General features: G+C 39.6%; 1 protein-coding gene across 8 annotated transcripts in view; it reads left to right on the top strand.

Moving 5' to 3' along the window:
* Positions 1–13,708, top strand: part of LOC109550262 (phospholipid-transporting ATPase IB-like) — a 39,014-nt gene that overhangs the window by 9,321 nt on the left and 15,985 nt on the right. For 4 of the 8 annotated variants that reach the window (XR_012327523.1, XR_012327520.1, XR_012327524.1 and 1 more), the window contains exons 1-3: positions 1,382–2,335; positions 5,751–5,820; positions 8,784–8,868. Coding sequence is in view for 2 of the 8 variants with exons in the window: in XM_073794979.1 (XP_073651080.1) it covers positions 2,286–2,335; positions 5,751–5,820; positions 8,784–8,868 (205 nt within the window). In the remaining 6 variants the exon portion in view is untranslated. Of the gene's footprint in view, positions 1–1,375; positions 2,336–5,750; positions 5,821–8,783; positions 8,869–13,708 lie in introns of those variants that run through there. The other 4 variants (XM_073794979.1, XM_073794978.1, XR_012327522.1 and 1 more) reach the window with 4 other exon arrangements.

Here is a 13,708-nt window from a genome sequence, read left to right as displayed (position 1 = left end):
GGCTTCCCTGGTGGTGCAGTGGTTAAGAATCCACCTGCCAATGCAGGGGACACGGGTTCGAGCCCTGGTCCGGGAAGATCCCACATGCTACGGAGCAACTAAGCCCGTGTGCCACTGAGCCTGTGCTCTAGAGCCCGCGAGCCACAACTACTGAGCCCACGTGCCACAACTACTAAAGCCCACGTGCCTAGAGCCCGTGCTCTGCAACTAGAGAAGCCACCACAATGAGAAGCCCGTGCACCACAATGAAGAGTAGCCCCCACTTGCTGCAACTAGAGAAAACCCTGCATGCAGCAACAAAGACCTATTGCAGCCAAAAATAAATAAATTAAATAAATAAAATTTTTTAAAAATGATGGATAAGAATCATGTAATCATCTCAACAGATGCAGAAAAAGCATTTGACAAAATTCAACATCCATGTATGATAAAAATGTCAACAAAGTGGCTACAGAGGGAACATATTTCAACATAATAAAGGGTGTATATGACAAGCTCACAGTTGAAATTATACTCAATGAAAAATTGAAAGTTATTCCTCTAAAATCAGAAATAAAACAAGGATGCCTACTCTCACTACTTTTATTCAGCTTAGTATTGAAAGTCCTAGCCACAGTAATTAGGCAAGAAAAATAAATATAAGGCATCCAAATCAGAAAGGAAGAATCAAAGCTGTCTGTTTTGGCAGATGACATGATATGTATAGAAAATCCTAAAGACTCCACCAAAAACCTGTAAGCAATAATAAATCCAGCAAAGTTGCATGATACAAAATCAGTTGTTACTAAAAATAAAAACAAATGTTTTTGAAAGCTTACATGAAAGCTTCTGCCTTTTATTATCATTTCTGGTGACTTTATTTAACAAATAGTTAGTTGGTATCCATCTATTCTTTCTGAATAATACAAAGATCTTAAAACTGTTTAACTCCACATTGCTTTGCAGTATTTGTTGGACAGAAATAATCACCTATAGAATTTCCATTTGTCTTTAAAACGAGTATTATACTTGTGATCATGATTAAAATGGCTTTGGGTTTGGTTTTCTTTTTCATCTGAGATATATATATATATCAGTATATCAGTGTCTATCTACTTAGTGTTTTCTAGGTACTTTTAATGAGATTTCTTGTGGTAGGAAAATGAACTTGGACTTCTGAATTTCTTAGGTTTGATGACTTGAAGTTTACTTTGTGTATTACCATAGAATTTCACCTCCAGTGTACAACAAAGAGAAGAGTATGGCTTCTGAAAGAAATAAATATTACATATAGAATTCTTATAGACTGAACTTCTTGTTTTCTAAAAACTCACGTAATTTGAGGGTTTAAAGAGAAAGAACACCATCTTTGCTCTCTAAATACTTTTTTTTTTTTTTTTTTTTTTTTTTTGGGTTTTCGGGCCTCTCACAGTTGTGGCCTCTCCTGTTGCAGAGCACAGGCTCCGGACGCGCAGGCCCAGCGGCCATGGCTCACAGGCCCAGCCGCTCCGCGGCATGTGGGATCTTCCCGGACTGGGGCACGAACCCGTGTCCCCTGCATCGGCAGGCGGACTCTCAACCACTGCGCCACCAGGGAAGCCCCAATGCACTGTTTTTTTTCCTAGTAGTAATTCAATGGTTAGAGATGCTCACTGGACGTTGAGTCCTTGCTAGAATGGACTGATTAATTCATCTTTATATCACATAGATATGTATATAAATATCATACATCACATTTGAACTTCTGCAGTGGTGAAGCTGAGAGCTGGTAGATGCAGAGATAAATTGATCATGGTTACAGGAACTCAAGAGGCCATAACTGGAAAAATTTAGAAAAGAATGCATGTTTCATTGATATGTTTTTTAGCATGCTACCTCTTTTCATGTTTACCTCTTCAAGTTATCTAAGCATTAAGGATTTCATTTGATCCGTGCAATTTTATTAAAAGATTTATTTGTTCTCATTTCTCTCTGCTGATTTTCTCCCTTACTGCTTGTAACCTTACAACATGAGAGTGTTCATACAATGTTTCTAATCGCTCGGATTTTAGATGGAAGAGAGAAGAGGTGTTTCAGTCTTAAATTGCCACTGTCAGAAGCACTTTTGCTAATATTGCCTAGGTTGCAAACAATATTCTTACCAGAGGAGGGCACCATTATCTCATCGGACTTGCAGGAAGATTTATATTTTGAAAAAGATATGTATTTGGAGGGTAAAACTTGTTTGTGATTGGGAGAATGAGTTATTTTGTGAGATGAATACTTTTTTCCTCAGGTAAGAATATGTTGTCTTTATCTTCTTGTAGATGGGAGAAGAATTCACATTTGAAATTCTTATTGTCCTGGAATTTTCTAAGTAAGCTGCCTTTTCATTCTATTTGTGTATTTCCCAGGGCTCTTTCTGTGACTATTCAACTGATTTGGCAATGTAACTCAAAACCTTAATACAGAATCCTGAAATTCTAGTTAGCTTCTGCGCGCCCTTTCATCTCAGCTCAGTCTTCTCTTCTCTAGTAAAAATTCCCTTTTGTAGTTGGTGCAGGTTCTTGACCTCTCCTTTCTAGCACTTGTCATAGTCAGAGCTGCGATTTCAAATCTGGGTTACAACTTAATAACTGTGTCGCTAACTAGACTGTAAGTTCCAGGAGGGCAGAGTCACCTCCTGCAGGGGCTGGTATCCAGCAAATACTCAAAAAATATTTGGTGAATAGATTTTTGCCTTAAAAAGCAAAATTCAACTGAGTAGATTTTAAAGACCTTACTGGCTTTATTCAGTGATTCATGAGTTGGGCAGCATCCCATCGAGCAGATAAAGTAGCTCTCAGGAGTTGTACAAAGTGGAAGACTTTTATAGGCAGATGGGGCGGGACAAAGAGAATACGAGCATGAAGTAGATTGTTTGGGACAAGGTCATCTTCCTAACCCTGAGGTCTGTCACTCAGGTTACCTCACTAGTGCTGACCAGGTGATTCCACACTGACTGGTTAAGATTAGATTCCTGGGAGAGTCTGAAATTGCAGTTAGGTCAGGTATTGAGTCTCAGTTTGGGGTTGTGGGCTGAGCACACGACTCCATTTTGGGCCTATTGTCTCTTTTTTAACAAATGGATATTGAACATTATTTTCACAAATAAACCAAAAACTGTTTCTTTAAAAATAGACAGTGATTTGATTAATTTTTTCCCAAACGATGTGCATCCTTCTTTCCTCTTACACCCCAGCATCTGTGGCCTGATTCCCCAAAGCATGTTGTCAGGATATTGGTGATGGTTTTATTTCCATTGGATTTTCCTCCAGACTCATGAAGTCATAACTCTTGGACCATTTCACTATTTCTAATGTGAAATTTGAAAAATTAGAAAAGGAAATTAATAAGTAAATCATTCGTTCTTCCTTAAGTCAGATGATTTTTTTAATTGTATTTTTAAAGCCTTGTTTCCCAATGACATTAAAAAAAAAAAAAAACCCTTTAAACCTCAGAAAAGTTTTTGTTACCCCCTCTCTAGGAGATTTTTTTTTTTTTTTTTTTTTAGGCCATGCCAGGTGGCATGCAGGATCTTATTTCCCCAACCAGGGATTGAACCTGTGCCCGCTGCAGTGGAAGCATGGAGTCCTAACCACTGGACAGCCAAGGAAGTCCTAGGAAAGATTTTTCTAAGAACTTTGTTACAAGAAAATACATCTCAGTATTCATTCTAATTTTCTCCTTTCTTAATATTTGACTACTGCTACCACTAGAGCAGTCATTTCCTGTCATTAACACCTGCTCTCCTAGTTAGGTAACACTTAAATGATTCATTTGCTTTGAGTAGTGTTCTAACAGCTTTCTAAGTATTTAAAACAATTGCTAATCCTTTATCCCTGTTGGAAAGTCCCTTCTAGATGAAGCGTTCCACTGTAAGATTGGTCACCGGGACCATCCCTGGAGGGTGGGAGCTCTAGCTTAGACTGTTGGCAGGGAGGTGGGGACAGATGAAGCCTGTGTTTTCGGCAGACATGGCCATGGGGCTCCTGGGGGGTGGGAAACATCTTTTCTTACTGGCACTGTCTGCTTGGTGACCTGGCAGAGTTGCCGTCTCAGCGGCTCATTTTGCTCCTTGGTGGCTATATGGACAGAGGCCAGCGGACCAGAGAAGGAAGAAGGGGAGAAGGGAGATGACAAGCATGGGTGCATGTGGAGAGGAGGGTGAGAGGGTGAAAAAAGCTTGGGGGACAGAGGAGGGAAAAGGATCACTTGTGGTCGTAGTTGTGGTTCTGTTACTTACTAGCTCATGACCTTCCTGGCCACCTAACCTCTCTGTGCCACAGTTCCTTGATCTATAAAATGGGGCTAGCAATGGTGTCCGCCTCACAGGATTGTTGTGAAGGTTAAATCACAATGCCCGGCACACAGTAAAAACTGATAGAGCTCTTGGTATGAGTGCTTATTATTACTGTTATTTTAATTGGAACACTCTCCTCTGAGGCTTGTTCGGATTTCCCTAGGGTTTTCTTCTCCCTGAAGGAGATCTTCCTTCTCTCCTTCGGCAATCATTTCTATGAACCTCTTACTTCTCTTCCAAGCTTGAACGTCCTCTTCTTGATCAATCTTATTCCTGAAGACAAATAAAATTCTTTCTGTTGGAAGAGCTTGCAAATGTGGAGGAACTAATGACTGAAAGCCCAGCTGGTCTGCTGGACACACACAGAGCAGTCCTCCTAGGCCAATGGTGGTCACTGCACTTGAAAGACCGGCACCTGGGGCTCCATTTAAATGACCTTCCCAAAGTCGCTAAGCAAATAAGTGGCAGAATCAGGGTTCAAATCCAGGTCTATCTGGTTCCAAAGTCCTTGGTATTGTCAACCAATCTGTGCCTCCAGAGGTGAAAGAAAAGTTAAAGAATGTAAAAAAAGCAAACAAAACGTATTTTCGTCTTCATGGGGAGAATTGCAGTCTATGCAGCTACAAATATTTTTCTAGAATACTGTTCTAGGACTAGGGTGGACCACCTGTTTGTGGGGTCCCCTGCTTTAGTAAACAAAAAAGGTAATTCCCAGTCGTTAGGAGGGTGATAAAGAATATTGAAGAGTATCTGATTGAGACAGCAGTACCACTGGTGGTGGAGGTTTATCTCTGAGGGGCCTGGGAGCCTTTGTGGGGAGGTGGGACTTGGGCTGGTAATCGAACGATGACAGGAGGGTGAAGCGTGGGCGAATGAGATGGTGAGGAGGAATTTAACATCTCTGTGCAGCAAAGTGGGGGCAGGACGGCCTAGTTGCTAAAGATGGTGTGAGGACTGAATAATACACAGACCCAGGGCTGCTTTCCCCTTTCCTCGTCAAATTTTCATGATTATATTATATATATTACATGTATATAAAATTTATGTATTATATTATAAGTAATATTTGTACATATAAAACATAAGAAAGGTATATTACATTATAGATGTCATGTACTATGTTATAATAGTACATATTAATATAAAATATCATAATATATCTGTAATTATATTAATATAACATATCATAATAGAATCTATTACATACGTTTGTGTCAGTAAACTTCCATGGAAGAAAAGAACAGGAGAAGGTGGAGATTTAAAATTAGAATCACAGTTAAAGGAAGCAGGTAAAGAAGAAAGAAGAGGCTGGCAAGAAACATGCTGGCCTTTTCAGCAATGAGCAGCTGAGGACTCGATTAGAATTCTTTGGACTTTGAATTTTTTTGTGTGGGTATTAGTGTCATGTACTGAGGAAACTAGAAACTAATAATACACTCCATTGTTTTAGTACTAGAAAGAGGATGTCTGTAATTGTGCGAACTCCTACAAGACAGCTCCGGCTCTACTGCAAAGGGGATGTAAGTTCTGGGATTCGGTTTTTTGGGGGGTTTTTTGAACAGTTTTATTGAGGTTTAATTTCTACACCATGAAAACACTCATTTTAAGTGTACAAGTCGATGGTTTTTAGCACATTTACAGGGCTGTGCAATCATCAGAATCCGATTTTACGTCTCCATCACCCCGACAAGATCTCTCCTGCTCGTTTGCAGTAACTCCCTAGTCCTACTTCCGGCTCCCAACAGCCACGAATCTACTTTTTGTTTCTATAGATTTGTCTTTCTTGGACATTTCATATAAACACAGTGGGATTCATTATTCATGTAACTCCTTCCCTCTATGTTCCAACAACTTACAGGAAGCCTTTTACAACTTCACAATGTTTTATTTTATTATTTTATTTTTTAAAGCAAAGAATGGTTTATTGCAGGGCCAAGCAAGGAGAAAAGTGGCTCGTGCTCAACAAAACCCCCAAACTCCCACAATATTTTGAAACGTTGTTACTTTGTATGCACTGTTATCACTGGTTGTTAACAGCATTACCCAAGATTGAAAAGTCCATCTCAGGGCAACCGAGAGGGCTTCCCGCCCCCCGCCCAAGCTGAGCCCATTGAAATTTGTGGTGGCTCACACCATAATTTTACTAAACTTTTATGTCAGTGAAAACTTGCTGTCACTCAGTTGTTTTTTTGAGAACCAGTGATTAGATGGTTGACGCTAAGGGTTTGCAGCAGGAATGTTGATCCCAGTTCTAAGCCCAAAGTGCTTGGATTTGGTGTCTCAGGAATTCGCTTTACGTCTGTAAATCTCTTTTTATAAAGCACCTATGTATTTGTTCACTACCGTGTGTACCTTAAGAAACCCAGCTTTACTGAGGTAAACTTGACATAAAATAAATGGTACATATTTAAAATGTACATCTTGTTAAGTTTTTTTTTTTTTGCGGTACGCGGGCCTCTCACTGTCCTGGCCTCTCCCGCTGCGGAGCACAGGCTCCGGACGCGCAGGCTCAGCGGCCATGGCTCACGGGCCCAGCCGCTCCGCGGCATGTGGGATCTTCCCGGACCGGGGCACGAACCCGTGTCCCCTGCATCGGCAGGCGGACTCCCAACCACTGCGCCACCGGGGAAGCCCCATTTTGTTAAGTTTTGACGCTGATCTGCTTTCTGTCACTATAGATTCATTTCAATTACTAAAGTTTTATACAAAGTCATATAGTGTATATGACTTTTTGTCTGGCTTCTTTCACTCATAATTATTTTAAAATTCATTCATGTTGTAGCTTGTACCAGTAGTTCATTTCTTTGTATTGCCGAGTAGATTCCATTGAATGGATATACCAGCATTTGTTCATCTGTTCATGTGTTGCTGGACATTTTGTTTGCAGTTTGGGCTACTACAAAGAATGCTCCTATGAGCATTTGTTTGCAACTCTTTGTATGGACATATGGTCTTATCTCTATTTGATAAATAACTAGGAGTAAAGTTACTGGATCATGTGGTAGGCATATTTCAACTTCTTAGGAAACCACCAAATTGTAGTTACATTCCTACCAGCAGTTGTCACCAACACTTGGCCTGGTTAGTCTATTTAATTTTGCCATATTAATAGGTGTGTACCTCATTGTGAATGTAATTTACATTTCCATGCTGACTGATGATAGCAAACATCTTTTCATATGTTTATTTGCCATCTGTGATGGGGGTTCCCAAGACCACCCCTATGCTTTTAGTGAATCTCTAAAAGGATTCATGGGACTAGGCATATAGTTGTGCTCATGGCTAAGATTCATTACAGCAATGTAATAAAGATATACAGCTAGATCACAAAAGAAAAGACATGAGCAGTGTCTGGAGGAATCCCATGGGGGTCACACAGGGAAAGTTTGTATCAGTTTAGAGAATTGTTTACCAGCCAAATTTCTAGATGCCAGCCAAGGGCCAATTTTGTAAGTAGGTCTTTCTAAGGATAGCAGTCTCTGATCTGCCATGTCAACTCTTTTTTACACACCATCCACTTATTTTCCTTGTTAAAACGTGTTTAAATAGTTAACTTTTTTTTTAAGTAACTTTTTTTCTTATTGAGTTTTGAGAGTTCTTACTTATTTTGGAAACAAGTCCTTTATCAGATATATTACTTGCAAATATATATATATATATATTTACATCTTTATTGGAGTATAATTGCTTTACAATGGTGTGTTAGTTTCTGCTTTATAACAAAGTGAATCAGTTATACATATACATATGTTCCCATATCTCTTCCAGTCTGTGGCTTAACTTTTCGTTTCCTTAACTGTATCTTTTGAAGATCAGAAGTTAGTAACTTTGATCTAGGTCAATTTACCAATTTGTTCCTTCAGATTTCTTTTGATTAGTATTAGTATGGTATAGCTTTTTCTTTCCTTTAACCCATTTGTGTCTTTAAAGTGTGTTTCTTCTAGGGATCATGTAGTTGGTTCTAGTGTTAAATAACAAGAAAAACAATGTATATATACTCATGTGAATACCATTTTCAGTGCTCTTCAGACCCATGTTAACATTTGGTATAATGATTTTTATCTGAAGGGGTTCCTTTGCCATATCTTATACAGTAGATCTGGTGGTGATAAATTTTTTCAGCCTAAGTTGGAAAATAATCTTCATTTCATCTTCATTTTTTTCTAATCTTCATCTTGAAATCAATTTTTGCTGAGTATAGAATTCCAGGCTGACCATTTTTTCTTTCAGTGCTGTAAAGACTTTGCTCCGCTGGCTTCCCACTTGCATTGTCCCAATGAGAAATCTGCTGTGTTCCTTGTCTTTGTCCTTCTGTATGTAGCATATTTTTTCCTGGAATTGTGCGTTCACTGGGGCTGCTTCAGCTCCTTCACATCTATTGCTATAACAATAAAATTATAGAATAGTATTTATAATTTAGACTGTCATGCTTAAATGTTAATCACAGTGTGTGTATTTGTGTGTTTGTGTGTGTTTTCTATAGGATTCAGTGATTTATGAGAGACTTTCAGAAGATTCTCTCTTTGTGGAGGAGACTTTAGCCCATCTGGAATGTTTTGCCAAAGAAGGTAAGTGAAAATTGTTTAGAATCGACTTCCCTTTCGTAATGCTGTTCTCGACTGTTGAAACTGTAGCCTCAATGCATGTCACTGATGCTCAGGCCCACAGGTGGGCAAGGGGGAGCTTGTTGGTATGTGAGACCTTGTATGCCTTCTGTTTGCTTAAAAATAAATGGTTCCCCAAACAAACCCTGTCAAGACATTACTAGTATTTTCCCTTCCTCCCACTTCCAACGGTATTTTGTGCTTATGCACAAACAGTAAAATGTATGTTTTTACTATGTGGCTCTTCCTTTATTCCTAAGGCAACATCCTCAGTCTATTATCTGTTTCTATCTGCTAAGCATTACCTTTTATCAAGCTGTAGTAGGAACTCCGCCTATAGTTGGAGAAAAAGGGAGGTTTTTCCAGTTTGTTATGTATTTTGAAGTTAATTATTTTGTGCATATAACTCAGAACGCTGACATAGTTGATATTTTCCTGCCATTCTGTTATCCTTCTGATTTTGACTTATCATCCATCTCTTAAGGAAAGAAAATTCCTTGAGTGAGTTTTGAATAAGAACCACATCTACTGAAAGGTTTATAGAAGCTTTGCAAAGCAAGGTGTAATATCAAATAAGGGTAAAGCTAATAATACCTTGAAAGCTGCAGCCCACTTTCTCCTTTTAGTTTATAAGCTGCTGCTTCCTACAGACACGTGTGTCTTGTCTGAAAGTATGGATAGTTTGCAAGTTTGCATTTTGGGCCTTTTACTGCTATCTGAAAATATACCTGTGCTGTAAGCAGGTTACAATAGGTAGAAGCGTATGGGAACTATATTACAATTGAGCTCAAAGCAGAATAACAACCTCTATAGCTCTTCTGCAGAGCATTCGTTTCTAGGGAATCCTTGAGTATTTGAATGTTTTACAGGAGTTAGCCTAAAATACTACAGTCTGGTTTAAGGAAAAAATGTTTTTCAAACAAGTCCTCGCAAAATGGGATTTAAATTCATTTTCTGTTATTTTGGTGATTTTCTGGTGTACTAACTTGGAAACTGAAGCCTCATTGGTTCTTTCCTTCATTCAACAAATAGTTATTGAGCATCTGTTCAGTGCCATGCACTGTTCTCAGCTTCCAGGACAGAAGTGAAGAAGACATAGAGAGCTAATGCTCTGTGGGAATTTGCCAGTAATAGATGATGTCGTGGGGTGATGAGTGCTATGCAGAGGAAGTAAGCAGGATGAAGGGAACAGAGGGATGGGGTGCTCTCTGTATGGGGTGAGTTAGGCAGAGACTGCAGGAAGGGAGGGAGAACCACAGGCTCTCCAGGAGAAAGTGTTCCAGTAGAGGGAAAAGCAAGTCCGAGTGTCGGGGAAATAAGAGGACTGGCGGGGCGCCACAGTGAGCAAGGGGGAGGGGACGAAGGAGGATCAGTAGGGAGACCAGGGCAGGTCCGGCAGGGCCACGCGAAGGCCTTCTCTGTCCCACGGGCTCTGAAATGCTTTTGGATTTTGTTTTCAATTCCTCCTTCTCCCTGATCCCTGCAAGCCTGTCCAGGTTATCCCTCTCTCGCAGGTCTGAGAACTCTGTGTGTTGCCTACATAGATTTAGCTGAAAGTATCAGCAGTGCTTGGTGATGTATAAAGAAACCAGTACAGGGCTTCCCTGGTGGCGCTGTGGTTGAGAGTCCGCCTGCCGATGCAGGGGACGCGGGTTCGTGCCCCGGTCCGGGAGGATCCCACATGCCGCGGAGCGGCTGGGCCCGTGAGCCATGGCCGCTGAGCCTGCGCGTCCGGAGCCTGTGCTCCGCAGCGGGAGAGGCCACATTAGTGAGAGGCCACAGTAGTGAGAGGCCCGCGCACCGCAAAAAAAAAAAAAGAATGAAAGAACTTTGGAATTCAGTATTGAACATCCTTGCCCTTAAAAGTTAAATGGCTAGTTCTGTTAAATATTTTTTACTGTATCATTTTCTTAGACTCATTTTTAAAGAATTTTAAATAGATTTCATTTATTCCTTTTCTGACACTTCCTTTTAAAAAATGTAGGTCTGAGTTTCTGACATGATCATTCTTCTCTACGAAAAACTTTAAAAAATATTTCTTACAAGGCAGATCTGCTGGCGATGGATTTCCTCAGTTTTTGTTTGTCTGAGAAAGTTTTTATTTCTCTTTCACTTTGAAGGTTAATTTCACTGGATATAGAATTCGAGGTTGGGGTTTCTTGTTCTTTCAATACTTTAAATATTTTACTTTCTTCTTGACTGCAAGGTTTGTGATGAGAATTCTATCATTTCTTATCTTTATTCATCTACAGGTAAGGTGGATTTTTTCCCCGCTCTGGATTCTTGCAAGATTTCCTCTTTGTTTTTGGTTTTATGCACTTTGAATATGATATGCCTAGGTGTAGATTTTTGGCATTTATCCTGCTTGGTATTTTCTGAACTTCCTGGGTCTATGCTCTTGTGTCTGCAGTTAATTTTGGAAGCTTTTCAGTCATTAGGACTCAAACTTTTCCTTCTGTTCTCTATTTCTTCTCCTTCTAGTATTACAATTGCTTGTATGTTAGACCTTTTAAATTGTCCCGCAGTTCTTGAATATTCTGTTGTGGTTTTTTTTTTTTTCCTCTCTGAATTTCACTTTGGGAAGTTTCTGTTGACATATCTTTAAGCTTGTTAACTCTTTCCTCAGCTGTGTCCAGTCTACTGTTGAGCCCATGACATTCTTCCTTTCTGTTAGTGTTTTTACAGCCCTGTGGGTGTGGTGTTAGGGTATGTGGGAGGGGAAGTGTTCTGTAATCTTACGATTAAATCTCAGTCTTTAACTGAAACTGTGCCCCTTGTGTCTTCATAAGTGTTTCTTAGTGCTTTCTTTCTCCCCTTAGGTGAGACAGGGAGGCCCGAGGGGGCTGGAGTTGGGTAAATGCCTTTCCCTCCCGGTGGGATAAGGTTCTGGTAAAGTCTTTAACCTGGGAGACTAGGCTTTTGCAGTGGAGAATGCTCTGGGCATATTTCAAAACGGTTACTTTTCCCCTCCTTCTGCTGAGCCATGAGGGGAATTGCTTTAGCTTTTCACCATGAGAATCTCACTGTGAGGTTCTCAGAGGTAAACGCACAGAAGTGTGAGGGCCACCCGCTAAGATCACACTCACTTTCCTACTAGTCCACACTCAGCCTCCAACAATTCCTCAAAATTACCCTTTAAGTGTTCCTACTCGCTCATGGCTCCGGCTTCTGCTCCAGATAAACAGATCTCAGCTGTAATTCTCCGTGTCCACACGTCTGTCCAGATTCTGGGGTGGCAGTTAGTCCTGTAACCTCAGTTCTCTGACGGATGCAAGTGGAGTTGATATTCAGTACGTTCAGCTTTTTTGGTGTAAGAACGGCAGTGACATTCTTACCGAAACCTAGAATCGTAGAGGTTTATTTCCTACCCTCTGCTGAACTTTTATAGTTTTCCTATACACTCATTTAAATGTATTTATCTTAATACGTTAAATCCTCATAAGCCAATGGTATAATTTTTGCTTTAAACAGTTCAGTGTGTTTGAAAGAAATTAAGATAAAAATAGTCTTTTATACTTTACTCATAGATTTACATAACTTTAGATTTTCATGGGTTTTTTTTTCTGCTTTTTATGTTATATTCTATTTCACTAAGTGTATATTTTTAATCTAAACCATTTTTCCCCAGTTTCTTGATTTTTATGTATCAAATAATCACTTTTTATTAGAACTTTAAGTTTTCTTCTGAGTAAACACTTTTATTACATGTATAGCAGTCATGGTTCTTAACTGGAAGCAAGTGTGTGTGTGTATAAAGATTCATTGAGCTGTACGTTTAAGATTTGTGCATTTTCCTGTCTGCCTATTATACCTCAATAAAGTATTCAACATAATAGAAGAAAAGAAATCTCATCATGTTTAAGGAGTAGTCAATTCATGTCTTACCTCTTCATAGCATATCATAGTGATGGTATCTTTTCTATCATTTTTCTTTATTTCTCAATTTAGTTTGCATGTGTTTGGGGTTGTATATAGCTTTTGTACTATTAATAAGGCCTTTAAAAAAATTAATTCATTTTTGGCTCCGTTGGGTCTTCATTGTTGCACGTGGGTTTTCTCTAGTTGCAGCGAGCGGGGGCTACTCTTTGTTGCAGTGTGGGCTTCTCATTGCGGTGGCTTCTCTTACCGCGGAGCGTGGGCTCTAGGCGTACGGATTTCAGTAGTTGTGGCGTGTGGACTTACTAGTTGTGGTGCGTGGGCTCTAGAGCACAGGCTCAGTAGTTGTGGCACATGGGCTTAGTTGTTCTGCGGTATGTGGGATCTTCCCGGACGAGGGCTCGAACCCGTGTCCCCTGCATTGGCAGGCGGATTCTTAACCACTGCGCTACCAGGGAAGTCCCATTAATGACGGTTTTAAAAGTATAACATAGAGCAGCGTCTTCTTATGTTTTATAAAGCCCCTCCATTGTTAAATATTAGATGAAATCTGAAGTATAGTTTTTATTTCTCCAAATTATATACACCAAAGGAAACTGAGACATATGTTCAAATTTGTGTTTACAAAATTTGTGAACATTTTGGTCTCGATTACATAGGTAATTAGAATTATCCAGAAGCTAGTCTTAGTGTAGCCTACTTTGGAAGGCTTTATTTCACTTAAATATTGTGGTTTAAATAGTGATCCTGGTACTTTGTCTCTCTAAGCTTTTCTCATGTTTTAAGTTCCTGTAAACTTTAAAGTTATATCATTTTCAAAGCTCGTTATCCCTAAATAATCATTATGAAATTACTGATGTACTTGTTTTACATAATTGAAGCATATAAAGCACTTTTCCCGTATAATGTGCTGCCGGTTACCAAACTG

This window comes from Tursiops truncatus, chromosome 18 (genome assembly GCF_011762595.2).
Source record: "Tursiops truncatus isolate mTurTru1 chromosome 18, mTurTru1.mat.Y, whole genome shotgun sequence".
Lineage (NCBI taxonomy): Eukaryota > Metazoa > Chordata > Mammalia > Artiodactyla > Delphinidae > Tursiops > Tursiops truncatus.
This window is presented reverse-complemented; position numbering and strand designations above follow the sequence as displayed.